The sequence below is a fragment of the Coregonus lavaretus genome, assembly GCF_964263955.1.
Source record: "Coregonus lavaretus genome assembly, contig: HAP1_SCAFFOLD_231, whole genome shotgun sequence".
Taxonomy (NCBI): Eukaryota; Metazoa; Chordata; class Actinopteri; order Salmoniformes; family Salmonidae; genus Coregonus; species Coregonus lavaretus.
In genome coordinates this window covers 83,055-96,778 of record NW_028163077.1, presented here as the reverse complement: position 1 = coordinate 96,778, position 13,724 = coordinate 83,055, and the positions used below count along the sequence as shown (strand labels likewise).

The following is a 13,724-nucleotide window of genomic DNA, read 5'->3' as shown; positions in this document are numbered from 1 at the left end:
TCAAATCTATTTATCATTATATATATGTTTGTAAATTTACCAATAAAAAATACCATAATGATTGAGTGTCCATATAGCTGTACCATGATATTTGCATTGCTACTAAGTAACCCTCCAATTGTTCTCCACTAATTCCCCCGCTAAAGCCCCTCCCCATCCCAAGTTCGGCCGTCATCCCAGTGATCGGCATCCCACCCCCGCCCCGAGAGGCCAGGACCCATCCATCGAAAACATCACACAGTGTCACCCACAAAACAGATTTTCTATGGGATTAAGGTCTGGAGACTGTCTAGGCCACTTCAGGACCTTAATGTGCTTCTTCTTGAGCCACTCCTTTGTTGCCTTGGCCGTGTGTTTTGGGTCATTGTCATGCTGGAATACCCATCCACGACTCATTTTCAATGCCCTGGCTGAGGGAAGGAGGTTCTCACCCAAGATTTGACGGTACATGGCCCCGTCCATCGTCCCTTTGATGCGGTGAAGTTGTCCTGTCCCCTTAGCAGAAAACCACCCACAAAGCATAATGTTTCCACCTCCATGTTTGACGGTGGGGATGTTGTTCTTGGGGTCATAGGCAGCATTCCTCCTCCTCCAAACACGGCGAGTTGAGTTGATGCCAAAGAGCTCGATTTTGGTCTCATCTGACCACAACACTTTCACCCAGTTCTCCTCTGAATCATTCAGATGTTCATTGGCAAACTTCAGACGGCCCTGTATATGTGCTTTCTTGAGCAGGGGGACCTTGCGGGCGCTGCAGGATTTCAGTCCTTCACGGCGTAGTGTGTTACCAATTGTTTTCTTGGTGACTATGGTCCTTGAGATCATTGACAAGATCATCCCGTGTAGTTCTGGGCTGATTCCTCACCGTTCTCATGATCATTGCAACTCCACGAGGTGAGATCTTGCATGGAGCCCCAGGCCGAGGGAGATTGACAGTTCTTTTGGGTTTCTTCAATTTGCGAATAATCACACCAACTGTTGTCACCTTCTCACCAAGCTGCTTGGCGATGGTCTTGTAGCCCATTCCAGCCTTGTGTAGGTCTACAATCTTGTCCCTGACATCCTTGGAGAGCTCTTTGGTCTTGGCCATGGTGGAGAGTTTGGAATCTGATTGATTGATTGCTTCTGTGGACAGGTGTCTTTTATACAGGTAACACACTGAGATTAGGAGCACTCCCTTTAAGTGTGCTCCTAATCTCAGCTCGTTACCTGTATAAAAGACACCTGGGAGCCAGAAATCTTTCTGATTGAGAGGGGGTCAAATACTTATTTCCCTCATTAAAATGCGAATCAATTTATAACATTTTTGACATGCGTTTTTCTGGATTATTTTGTTGTTATTCTGTCTCTCACTGTTCAAATAAACCTACCATTAAAATTATAGACTGATCATTTCTTTGTCAGTGGGCAAACGTACACAATCAGCAGGGGATCAAATACTTTTTTCCCTCACTGTAGTTTCAAAATCTTTCCCATTAACTTTGTTTGATTACAATGTAGTACACTGCAATGTAGTAGATCTCAAACAAGCACTGTTTCTCCCATTCAGGCCTCCCTGTCTATCCGGCTACAGAGGGTCCTGCAGACCAGCTTCCCTGCAGTGGCAGTCCCAGAACTGGATCAGGAGATGAGTATGGAGAGGGGGATGGAGGAGGAGACTGGGGTGGAGGAGAGTGAGGAGGAGACGGAGACAGAGCAGGAGGAGAGGGGGGTAGAGGTGTTGAAGGTACTCAGCCTCAGGGCTCTGCTAGAGACTCTGGGCACCCAGCCTGAGGAAGAGGAGACGAAGGGGCTCAACCACACTACACACTGGTGAGAGAACCTTTAGTGATGATGATGAAGATGATTATAACGATGATCATGCTGAAGATGATGTTGAGGATAATGGTTCAGTGGAATAACAGCAGATAGCTTTGGAGGCTGGCCAAAGCACTACTCTACTGTATATGACCGCCTCGTTGTTTGCTTTACCCAGGATTCCTAGGGGCGCGTGGCGGCAGCCTCAGGACCTCCACGATGCCGTGGGCCTGGGGTTCCAGTGGGGCGGTTCCCATAGCAACAGGACCCTGCTCCGCTGTCTGGGGATGGACACCAGGAACATGGTAACGGCCTCTTTTCAGTTTAATTTCCATGAGAGCAACATAACTAAATAAAACATGATTAGAAGATATCTGTCTTTGAGAACTACAACATCAACAATGTAGTAAGTGATGTGTCTTGGGCCTGATGGGGTGTGTGCTCTGCCTCCCTCCCGCCCTCAGCCCCTCCCGCCCTCAGCCCCTCCCTCCCACCCTCAGCCCCGCCCTCAGCCCCTCCCTCCCACCCTCAGCCCCTCCCTCCCCATATTTCCATATTGTACATAATTACTGTAAATGTGTCTAATATCCCTTTTACTATGTAGAAGTGCTCTGTTGTTGCTTTATCTATAGGGTACATACTGTATGCGGGTTATCTGTCAATTCTTCATCTCTTAATATAATATTATTCTGTCTGTATATTCTGTTTATTGGTGTAAAAGCAGGACCATTTCACCTGTTTGAATTCCTGCTACATGTAAAGGTATTGGTGATTTCTGATTGTCTCTCCTCCACAGTTGTTCACTGGCCAGAGAAAGCAGCCTGTCATAGTTCCTGTGTTTGCAGCCAGCCTGGTGAGTGGATTTATGGAGATACCATTCTGTGTCCCAAATGGCACCCTATTCCCTATACAGTGCACTACTTTTGACCAGGGCCCATATGGACACAGTCCATGGTGGCCCTAGTTCCATTTCTGTCCCTGGAACCTCCCCCTAAGCCTGGGTACCAGTCCGTTTGCTCCATCATGCCTCTCCTGGCCACTCCTTTTCATGCCAAACATGCCAAGGAGTTGACATGATAGCACAAACAGATCTGGGACCAGGCTACCTCCCTTTAGCCTTGTATGCTGATAGCCCCTTAATGTTCACAGATCTGAGACTACTGGGTAGGTGTAAAGCAATAAGATGATGACTTGGCAGTCGGCCATATTGCTTTCTCCCTGTCCAAACCTTTCATCATGTGACATGTATTCCAAATGCCTTGTGCCAGGTATTGCCAGGTGTTCCATGGTGACCTCTTTCTTTCACCACCTCTCCCTTTCCCCTTCACCTTTTATTCCCTATTGCTCTCCCCCCACCCCCGTCTCTCTCTCTCTCTCTCTCTCTCTCTCTCTCTCTCTCTCTCTCTCTCTCTCTCTCTCTCTCTCTCTCTCTCTCTCTCTCCCATCACCCCCCCCTCTCTCTCTCACCATCTCCCCCTGTCCCTCTCTCCTCTCTTTCAGGGAATGTTAGAGCCCACCAAAGAGCCGGTGAGAGCAGCCTCAGCTGCGGAGCAGACTGCTGCCACAGCACAAGCACTTCCTGGGTCACAGGAAACAACCACCACCTCCTCAATACAGGTACAGAAACAGGTGTAGGATGTAGTTGCCCTAGACGCTGATATGGGTTCAGTTTAGCATTTTCCCTCCTAATAGTTATGGTTAGAATTGGGGGGGCAGATCCTAGATCTGTACCTAGGGGAAACGTCACCCCAGAGCTACAGGCAGACCATGGCTGTGTGTGAACATGTGACCAGCTGTTAAACTCTCCTCCGTCTTTGTTTCTGCAATCCTTCACCCATTTCTTAAAGCTCATTGGAGGAGGAGGTCTGAGAGGAGGGACCTTGGAACCTCTCTTCCAATGAACTTTGAGAGAGAGGTAAGAATAGTTATTTTCCTTGAATTGAGGACAGAAGAAGCTAGGATGTGACCGTTGGTAACGTCTCCAGACAGCCTGTGGCTCACACAGTACACACACACACAGCAAAAATGTTCAATGGATGATAGTGAGTCAATTCCTCCCTCGATAATGAAGTTACCCCAAACACTGACCTAGGATCAGATATCCTAACCTTAGCATTAGGAGGATAATGACAATATCTGACCCTGGACTAACTTACTACCAACTCCCAATTCCTCTGTGCTGTCCTCTATCCATCACTAAGACCTGGCCGTATTCACAAAGAGTCTCAGTCTCAGAGTAGGAGCGCTGATCTAGGATCAGTTTAGTCTTTTAGCTCATAATGAATAAGATTTCATGAACCAGGGGGACCTGATCCCAGATCAGCATCCCTTTCTCTGATGTTATTTTGTGAGTATGGGCCTTCAAGAGACTGTGTTGAACGCTGAGCCTCACTGCAGTGTGTTCCTTCCGCCAGCAGGGGGCCCCCCAGCCTTGGTCCCAGTTTGACTGGAGCAGCAGTGGCCTTGGCATCAACCCTCTGGATGGTACGTCCCCCCGCTGAGCCCCCTACCTCCAGGGCCAGAGATGAGGCTGCTGTCCACTCTACGCTGCTTTACACACACTACTCCTCCGTCTCAGCTTCTACCTTTCTCTCCACCTCCGTCTCAGCTTCTACCTTCCTCTCCTCCTCCGTCTCAGCTTCTACCTTCCTCTCCTCCTCCGTCTCAGCTTCTACCTTTCTCTCCTCCTCCGTCTCAGCTTCTACCTTCCTCTCCTCCTCCGTCTCAGCTTCTACCTTTCTCTCCACCTCCGTCTCAGCTTCTACCTTCCTCTCCTCCTCCGTCTCAGCTTCTACCTTCCTCTCCTCCTCCGTCTCAGCTTCTACCTTCCTCTCCTCCTCCGTCTCAGCTTCTACCTTCCTCTCCTCCTCCGTCTCAGCTTCTACCTTCCTCTCCTCCTCCGTCTCAGCTTCTACCTTCCTCTCCTCCTCCGTCTCAGCTTCTACCTTTCTCTCCTCCTCCGTCTCAGCTTCTACCTTTCTCTCCACCTCCGTCTCAGCTTCTACCTTCCTCTCCTCCTCCGTCTCAGCTTCTACCTTTCTCTCCACTCACCCTGCTACTACTCTGAGACACTTTGTGAATACGGGCCCTGACAACTGTTTCTCTCTCTCTTTGTGAATACGGGCCCTGACACCTGTTTCTCTCTCTCTTTGTGAATACGGGCCTTGACTCCTGTTTCTCTCTCTCTTTGTGAATACGGGCCCTGACTCCTGTTTCTCTCTCTCTCTTTGTGAATACGGGCCCTGACACCTGTTTCTCTCTCTCTTTGTGAATACAGACCCTGACTCCTGTTTCTCTCTCTCTTTGTGAATACGGGACCTGACACCTGTTTCTCTCTCTTTGTGAATACGGGCCCTGACTTCTGTTTCTCTCTCTCTTTGTGAATACGGGCCCTGACTCCTGTTTCTCTCTCTCTTTGTGAATACGGGCCCTGACACCTGTTTCTCTCTCTCTTTGTGAATACGGGCCCTGACTCCTGTTTCTCTCTCTCTCTTTGTGAATACGGGCCCTGACTCCTGTTTCTCTCTCTTTGTGAATACAGGCCCTGACACCTGTTTCTCTCTTTGGTTCCGTTGTCCACACTAGCATACCACTTATAATAAAGCAATGTGTTGGGCATGCATTCTACGTAAGTGGTATGTAAGTGTGGACTTTGGAACATAGTCTCTATCACTCTCTCCCTCCTCTCTCCCTCTCTCCCCCTCTCTCTCCCTCTCTCCCTCTCTCCCTCCTCTTCCTCTCTCTTCCTCTCTCTCCTCTCACTCTCTCCCCCTCTCTCCCTCTCTGTCTCCTCTCCCTCTCTCCCCCTCTCTCCTCTCCCTTTCTCCCTCTCTCTCCCTCTCTCCCTCTCTCTCCCTCTCTCTCCCTCTCTCTCCCTCTCTCTCCCTCTCTCTCCCTCTCTGTCTCCTCTCCCTCTCTCCCTCCTCTCCCTCTCTGTCTCCTCTCCCCCTCTCTCCCTCTCTGTCTCCTCTCACTCTCTCCCCCTCCCTCTCTCCCCCTCTCTCTCCCTCTCTCTCCCTCCTCTCCCTCCTCTCCCTCTCCCTCTCTCCTCTGCTCCTCTCTTCACATTGATGTCTCCCTCTAGATGGTACAACCCTTTCCCTTTACCAATGGTATCTTATACTGTGGAATCCCAAGGTGCTCTCTCTATACGTCTAACTTACCGGCTACCTCATCTGCCCTGTATAGAGTGATGCTGATGAGGTTTCTCACTTGTTGTTACCCATCATCATTGATCCAAACACTGTTTCTTATTGCTCTGGGCGACAGTTCTTTCAGTATTAGTGGGGGGAATCAGGCAAAGACAAGTCAAGCCATATAGATGAATGTGTTGCCATAGCCTAAAGTGAATCCCCCCAGTACGTGCATTTTGACCCAGTGAGGAGGTCGTAGTAGAAATAAGCTCTTGCGAAAAAGCCTCAAATCCAGACCTGTTTTATACTAACATTCCACTCCTTGTACTTTGTCATACGCCAAAAATGATGTTTGACATGACATGGAGTGGAATATTAGCACAAACAGACTGGTACCCAGGCTAGAGAAAGCCAGGATCCTCTTACTGGTACCCAGGTTAGAGAAAGCCAGGATCATCTTACTAGTTCCCAGGTTAGAGAAAGCCAGGATCCTCTTACTGTTACCCAGGTTAGAGAAAGCCAGGATAATCTTACTAGTTCCCAGGTTAGAGAAAGCCAGGATCATCTTACTAGTTCCCAGGTTAGAGAAAGCCAGGATCCTCTTACTGGTACCCAGGTTAGAGAAAGCCAGGATCCTCTTACTGGTACCCAGGCTAGAGAAAGCCAGGATCCTCTTACTGGTACCCAGGCTAGAGAAAGCCAGGATCCTCTTACTGTTTTCTGTTTAAGCTGCTATTCTGTGTTCTCTTATATTCTTCTGTATCTTTACTTTTCATTTTCTTTATAAAATAAAGAGGACGTATATATTCAGTAAATTGAAACTGATCTTTACAATCACTGTGATATACAATGCATTCGGATAGTATTCACACCCCTTGACTTTTTCCACATTTTGTTACGCTACAGACTTGTTCTAAAATTGATTAAATTGTTTTTTTCCCCTCATCAATTTACACAAAATACCCCATAATGACAAAGCAAAAAATAGATTTTTAGAAATTTTAGCAAATTGATAAAAAATTGCAAATGGAAATATTTTTTAAAGTATTTATTTACATTTACATAAGTATTCAGATCCTTTACTCAGTACCTTGTTGAAGCACCTTTGGCAGCGATTACAGCCTCGAGTCTTCTTGTGCATGACGCTACAAGCTTGGCACATCTGTATTTGGGGAGTTTCTCCCATTGTTCTCTGCAGATCCTCAAGCGCTGTCAGGTTGGATGGGGAGCGTTGTCTTGGCTGTGTGCTTAGGGTTGTTGTCCTGTTGGAAGGTGAACCTTCACCCCAGTCTGAGGTCCTGAGCACTCTGGAGTAGGTTTTCATCAACTATCTCTTTACTTTGCTCCGTTCATCTTTCCCCCGATCCTGACAAGTCTCCCAGTCCCAGCTGCTGAAAAACATCCCCACAGCATGATGCTGCCACCATCATGCTTCACCGTAGGGATGGTGCCAGGTTTCTTTCAGACGTGACGCTTGGCATTCAGGCCAAAGAATTCAATCTTGGTTTCATCAGACTAGAGAATCTTGTTTCTCATGGTCTGAGAGTCTGTAGGTTTGCCTTTAGGTTTGCCTTTTAGCAAACTCTAAGCGGGCTGTCGTGGCTTTAACTGAGGAGTGGCTTCCGTCTGGCCACTCTACCATGAAGGCCTGATTGGTGGAGTGCTGCAGAGATGGTTGTCCTTCTGGAAGGTTCTCCCATCTCCACAGAGGAACTCTAGAGCTCTGTCAGAGTGACCATTGGGTTCTTGGTCACCTCCCTGACCAAGGCCCTTCTCCCCCGATTGCTCAGTTTGGCAGGGCGGCCAGCTCTAGGAAGAGTCTTGGTGGTTGGTACCCTTCCCCAGATCTGTGCCTCGACACAATCCTGTCTCAATCCTGTCTCGGAGCTCTACAGACAATTCCTTCGACCTCATGGCTTGGTCTTTGCTCTGACATGCACTGTCAACTGTGGGACCTTATATAGACAGGTGTGTGCCTTTCCAAATCATGTCCAATCAAATGAATTTACCACAGGTGGACTCCAATCAAGTTGTAGAAACATCTCAAGGATGATCAATGGAAACAGGATGCACCTGAGCTCAATTTTGAGCCTCATAGCAAAGGGTCTGAATACTTATGTAAATAAGGTATTTCTGTTTTTTATTTGTAATAAATTAGCTAACATTTCTAAAAACCTGTTTTCACGTTGTCATTATGGGGTATTTTGTGTAAATTGATGAGGATTATTTTCTCTCATTTAATCCATTTTAGAATAAGGCTGTAACAAAATGTGGAAAAAGTCAAGGGCTCTGAATACTTTCCGAATGCACTGTATAAACACTATCTGCAAAAAAAATACGTTTTGATTTAGCTTGTATGTGTTTTTATTATTTATTTTTAGATTCCCCCAACCAATGAGATGCTTTAAGGTTCTTTGAGTGTGGTTGCAATAAACACTGTTGTAAATACGTGAATAAACCTCTTTCTAATATATTACACCTATCTGAGCTGTCCTGCCTCTTGGTTTTCTCTGGCTTTTCTATCACTGCACTGACTACTTTCCTCCATAGACATGGATTGATGTGCCACTTCCTGGTTTAACATGGGCAGTGCCATTGAGGTCTTTCACCATTATGAAGCAGTCAACTGGGTGTGAATATCTATAGGATAAATAAGGATCACAGAATTCCGTCCAGGTCAGCAGGAAGGATCTGCCAATGAATTCTATTCCTGAGCAAACATTCCATACCTGGATGTGGCAGTAAATCACCCACCTTGACCTTAATGCCTGTTCAGACAACACACCTCCAGGAGGCAGTATGCAAACCCTTTCAGTTTGTTTACAGGCTGTCAATTAACTAATTTAAGTAAAATTGAGAAAGCCCTCAATAGCGCTGCCCATGCTGTCACAGAAGCAATTATGGCAAAGATGTAAGGAAGAGCCCTCTATCCAACTCTATGCTGCTTTCCTCTGTTCTGTAGACTCGTGTTCTAGAGCTATACTGCCACCCACTGTGCTGAAGAACCAATTGCATGATGGTTTCTTCACCACTTGCTAGTTGTTTGTACACCTCCGTTTCTCAACCTTGATTTGGACCAGAGACGGCCGTGTTATGGTCGTCTTTTTTTGTTTTTGAACTCTAAACAAAGTCCAGAATGTGAGCGCTGCTTGTATTAGCATCCGCTAACTAACTGCCAGAAGCTCGTAGACCGATGAGGGAGTGGGAACCACAGGTGTACAGGATGTAACAGTCTGGGGTGAAGTTTCCCCTACAGATCTAGGATCAGCTTCCCCGCCCCAACCTCAACCATTAGTGGGGAAAATGCAACCAGGGGCATCTTCACCCTACTCCTATGTTTCCCACTTCACCTCCCTCCCTCTTGTCCCTGTAGAGAGCAGAGGTCCCTCAGGGCTGGATCTTGATATCTGTGGGCCACTCACGCATGCAAAAACATACATAATTGGCACTGAAAAATAGGTGTTTGATGAATATTTTAGTCCGTTTTTGTTGACGAAATGAACATTGATATACACACACTTGCGCACACACACTCACACACACATCACACATATACACACATACATGCACACACACTAAACAAGTGTACATTGGTATCTATGAACATGGAAGTTACATTGGTGGGCAGTAATTACATGGTTACTACAGTGTAGGTACAATGTGTGTGTACATACGTATTGTGTGTGTGTGTGTGTGTGTGAAGGGGTGGATCCAGAGCTAGCCAGTGACCCCAGCAGACGTCTAGCAGACACCCTGAACCACCTCATGTCTACCATGGAGATCACCACTACCTCCACCAGGTCAGACTGACACTCACACACACACACACCCTTAGAGATCAATAATTGATAATCAAGCATAATTGATTGGATTTATATAGTGCTTTGCCAGGTCTGAAAGAGTTTTGCATGGAAAGGGGGGAAACTCACCTGCAATCAAATGTCGCCTCTGTGTGTCCCATCTTTAATGTATTGTGTGTGTGTGTGTGTTACCTGTGTGTGTGTGTTACCTGTGTGTGTGTGTTACCTGTGTGTGTGTGTGTGTTACCTGTGTGTGTGTGTGTGTGTGTTACCTGTGTGTGTGTGTGTGTTACCTGTGTGTGTGTGTGTTACCTGTGTGTGTGTGTGTGTTACCTGTGTGTGTGTGTGTGTGTGTGTGTGTGTGTTACCTGTGTGTGTGTGTGTGTGTGTGTGTGTGTTACCTGTGTGTGTGTGTGTGTTACCTGTGTGTGTGTGTGTGTGTGTGTGTGTGTTACCTGTGTGTGTGTGTGTGTGTGTTACCTGTGTGTGTGTGTGTGTGTGTGTGTTACCTGTGTGTGTGTGTGTGTGTCAGGAAACCCCATAAGGATGAAGAGGAACAGCTGAGTGAGGGGGCAGCCAGGGTGATCTGTGGGCTGGCTGACCTGTCCTTCATGAAGGCTAAGGTCCTAATGTTCCCTATCACTCTCACTGCTGGCTCTGGCACAGTGCTAGAGTGATGCACACATGGATGGACACAGACAAACACGGATGCTCACACACAAACACACACACACACACACAAAAGACTGCTCCGCTTCAGCGCTAGATTGAACATTAATGTATGAAAAGTCAATATGTTGATAATCAGGAATATGGTGAAATAGTTTGGCACAGCATGTTAGTCTTTTGTTCTGAATGTATTCATGTATTTATGTTGTGACACACTGGTTGAGGTCTAAGACTGAACCACACTTACCTGCGAAGTCCAGTCATCTGCCTCCTTCTTCCAGTGGTCTTAGATCAATTTCCTGTTTTTCTTTTCAAGATGGCGATTTTATCTTAATGTATTTATTCTTAATGTGTGTTTAGTTATTTTTGGTTCATGGAAATTCCTCATAAATCCAATGAATGTATTGTATATTATTTACATAACAGATTGATCTATTATAACAATATTTATATGATATATGTTTGTGTTGTTGATCCAGAGTGTGACTTCGTCTTAAAAGGCACCATATTGTCTATACAGTACATTCAGAAAGTATTCAGACCCCTTGACCTTTTCCACATTTTGTTAAGTTACATCCTTACTCTAAAATGGATTAAATCATTTTTTTCCCTCATCAATCTACACACAATACCCCGTAATGACAAAGCAAAAATAGGTTTTTAGAAATGTTTGCAAATGTATTACAAATAAACTGAAATATCACATTTACATAAGTATTCAGACCCTTTACTCAGTACTTTGTTGAAGCACCTTTGGCAATGATTACAGCCTCAAGTCTTCTTGGGTATGACGCTACAAGCTTGGCACACCTGTATTTGGGGAGTTTCTCCCATTCTTCTCTGCAGATCCTCTCAAGCTCTGTCAGGTTGGATGGGGAACGTTGCTGCACAGCTATTTTCAGGTCTCTCCAGAGATGTTCGATCTGGTTCAAGTCCAGGCTCTGGCTGGGCCACTCAAGGACATTCAGAGACTTGTCCCGAAGCCACTCCTGCGTTGTCTTGGCTGTGTGCTTAAGGTCGTTGTCCTGTTGGAAGGTGAACCTTCGCCCCAGTCTGAGGTCCCGAGCGCTCTGGAGCAGGTTTTCATCAAGGATCTCTCTGTACTTTGCTCCGTTCATCTTTCCCTCGATCCTGACTAGGCTCCCAGTCCTTGCCACTGAAAAACATCCCCACAGCATGATGCTGCCACCACCATGCTTCACCATAGGGATGGTGCCAGGTTTCCTCCAGACGTAACACTTGGCATTCAGGCCAGAGTGCAATCTTGGTTTCATCAGACCAGAGAATCTTGTTCCTCATGGTCTGAGAGTCCTTTGGTGCCTTTTGGAAAACTCCAAGCGGGCTGTCGTGGCTTTTACTGAGGAGTGGCTTCCGTCTGGCCACTCTACCATAAAAGCCTGATTGATGGAGTGCTGCAGAGATGGTTGTCCTTCTGGAAGGTTTTCCCATCTCCACAGAGGAACTCTGGAGCTCTGTAGGAGTGACCATTGGGTTCTTTTTTTTTCCAGAAAATCACATTGTAGGATTTTTTATGAATTTATTTGCAAATTATGGTGGAAAATAAGTCAATATTTGGTCAATAACAAAAGTTTCTCAATACTTTGTTATATACCCTTTGTTGGCAATGACACAGGTCAAATGTTTTCTGTAAGTCTTCACAAGGTTTTCACACACTGTTGCTGGTATTTTGGCCCATTCGTCCATGCAGATCTCCTCTAGAGCAGTGATGTTTTGGGGCTGTCGCTGGGCAACACAGACTTTCAACTCCCTCCAAAGATTTTCTAAGGGGTTGAGATCTGGAGACTGGCTAGGCCACTCCAGGACCTTGAAATGCTTCTTACGAAGCCACTCCTTCGTTGCCCGGGCGGTGTGTTTGGGATCATTGTCATGCTGAAAGACCCAGCCACGTTTCATCTTCAATGCCCTTGCTGATGGAAGGAGGTTTTCACTCAAAATCTCACGATACATGGCCCCATTCATTCTTTCCTTTACACGGATCAGTCGTCCTGGTCCCTTTGCAGAAAAACAGCCCCAAAGTATGATGTTTCCACCCCCATGCTTCACAGTAGGTATGGTGTTCTTTGGATGCAACTCAGCATTCTTTGTCCTCCAAACACAACGAGTTGAGTTTTTACCAAAAAGTTCTATTTTGGTTTCATCTGACCATATGACATTCTCCCAATACTCTTCTGGATCATCCAAATGCACTCTAGCAAACTTCAGACGGGCCTGGACATGTACTGGCTTAAGCAGGGGGACACGTCTGGCACTGCAGGATTTGAGTCCCTGGCGGCGTAGTGTGTTACTGATGGTAGGCTTTGTTACTTTGGTCCCAGCTCTCTGCAGGTCATTCACTAGGTCCCCCCGTGTGGTTCTGGGATTTTTGCTCACCGTTCATTGTGATCATTTTGACCCCACGGGGTGAGATCTTGCGTGGAGCCCCAGATCGAGGGAGATTATCAGTGGTCTTGTATGTCTTCCATTTCCTAATAATTGCTCCCACAGTTGATTTCTTCAAACCAAGCTGCTTACCTATTGCAGATTCAGTCTTCCCAGCCTGGTGCAGGTCTACAATTTTGTTTCTGGTGTCCTTTGACAGCTCTTTGGTCTTAGCCATAGTGGAGTTTGGAGTGTGACTGTTTGAGGTTGTGGACAGGTGTCTTTTATACTGATAACAAGTTCAAACAGGTGCCATTAATACAGGTAACGAGTGGAGGACAGAGGAGCCTCTTAAAGAAGAAGTTACAGGTCTGTGAGAGCCAGAAATCTTGCTTGTTTGTAGGTGACCAAATACTTATTTTCCACCATAATTTGCAAATAAATTCATAAAAAATCCTACAATGTGATTTTCTGGAAAAAAAATGCTCAATTTGTCTGTCATAGTTGACGTGTACCTATGATGAAAATTACAGGGCTCTCTCATATTTTTAAGTGGGAGAACATGCACAATTGGTGGCTGACTAAATACTTATTCTCTGCAGATTTAAGTGGGACCATTGATTGTTGAAGAATTGAACGTATAAATCCCTCATGAGCTTAGTTCAAATGTCTTACCCCATCAGAACCCAAATGATCAGCTTGTTTCACTACATTGCTTATAAACAATGTAATTGGTAAGTAACGCTGTATAGCTTCAAAACATGGTTAAAACTATCATTTTGATCTTGTGGATGGTCAGTCCTTGTATCCATCCTTGCTCCATCTTTGAGTTTGAGTTGTTTAATTTCTCCAGCTCCATCCCTCAGCTGTTTACCGAAGAAAGTGGTGGGCGGCCGTTTAGTTGTTTGAATCCCAGATTGCCCCTTTAAGGCTCACAGGTAAAGAG

At 46.1% G+C, this 13,724-nt stretch overlaps 1 protein-coding gene across 1 annotated transcript in view; it reads left to right on the top strand.

The window, feature by feature from the left end:
* The window catches only part of LOC311118515 (aftiphilin-like), a gene marked incomplete at its 5' end in the record, with an annotated part of 31,541 nt that extends 20,434 nt beyond the window's left edge, over positions 1-11,107 (top strand). Inside the window, 7 exons of the mRNA XM_084193311.1 lie at positions 1,550-1,812; positions 1,976-2,102; positions 2,594-2,650; positions 3,298-3,414; positions 4,212-4,281; positions 9,634-9,730; positions 10,263-11,107. Coding sequence (XP_084049437.1) covers positions 1,550-1,812; positions 1,976-2,102; positions 2,594-2,650; positions 3,298-3,414; positions 4,212-4,281; positions 9,634-9,730; positions 10,263-10,407 — 876 coding nt within the window. The 3' untranslated portion in view covers positions 10,408-11,107. The remainder of the gene's footprint in view (positions 1-1,549; positions 1,813-1,975; positions 2,103-2,593; positions 2,651-3,297; positions 3,415-4,211; positions 4,282-9,633; positions 9,731-10,262) is intronic.
* Positions 11,108-13,724: the final 2,617 nt, after the last annotated feature.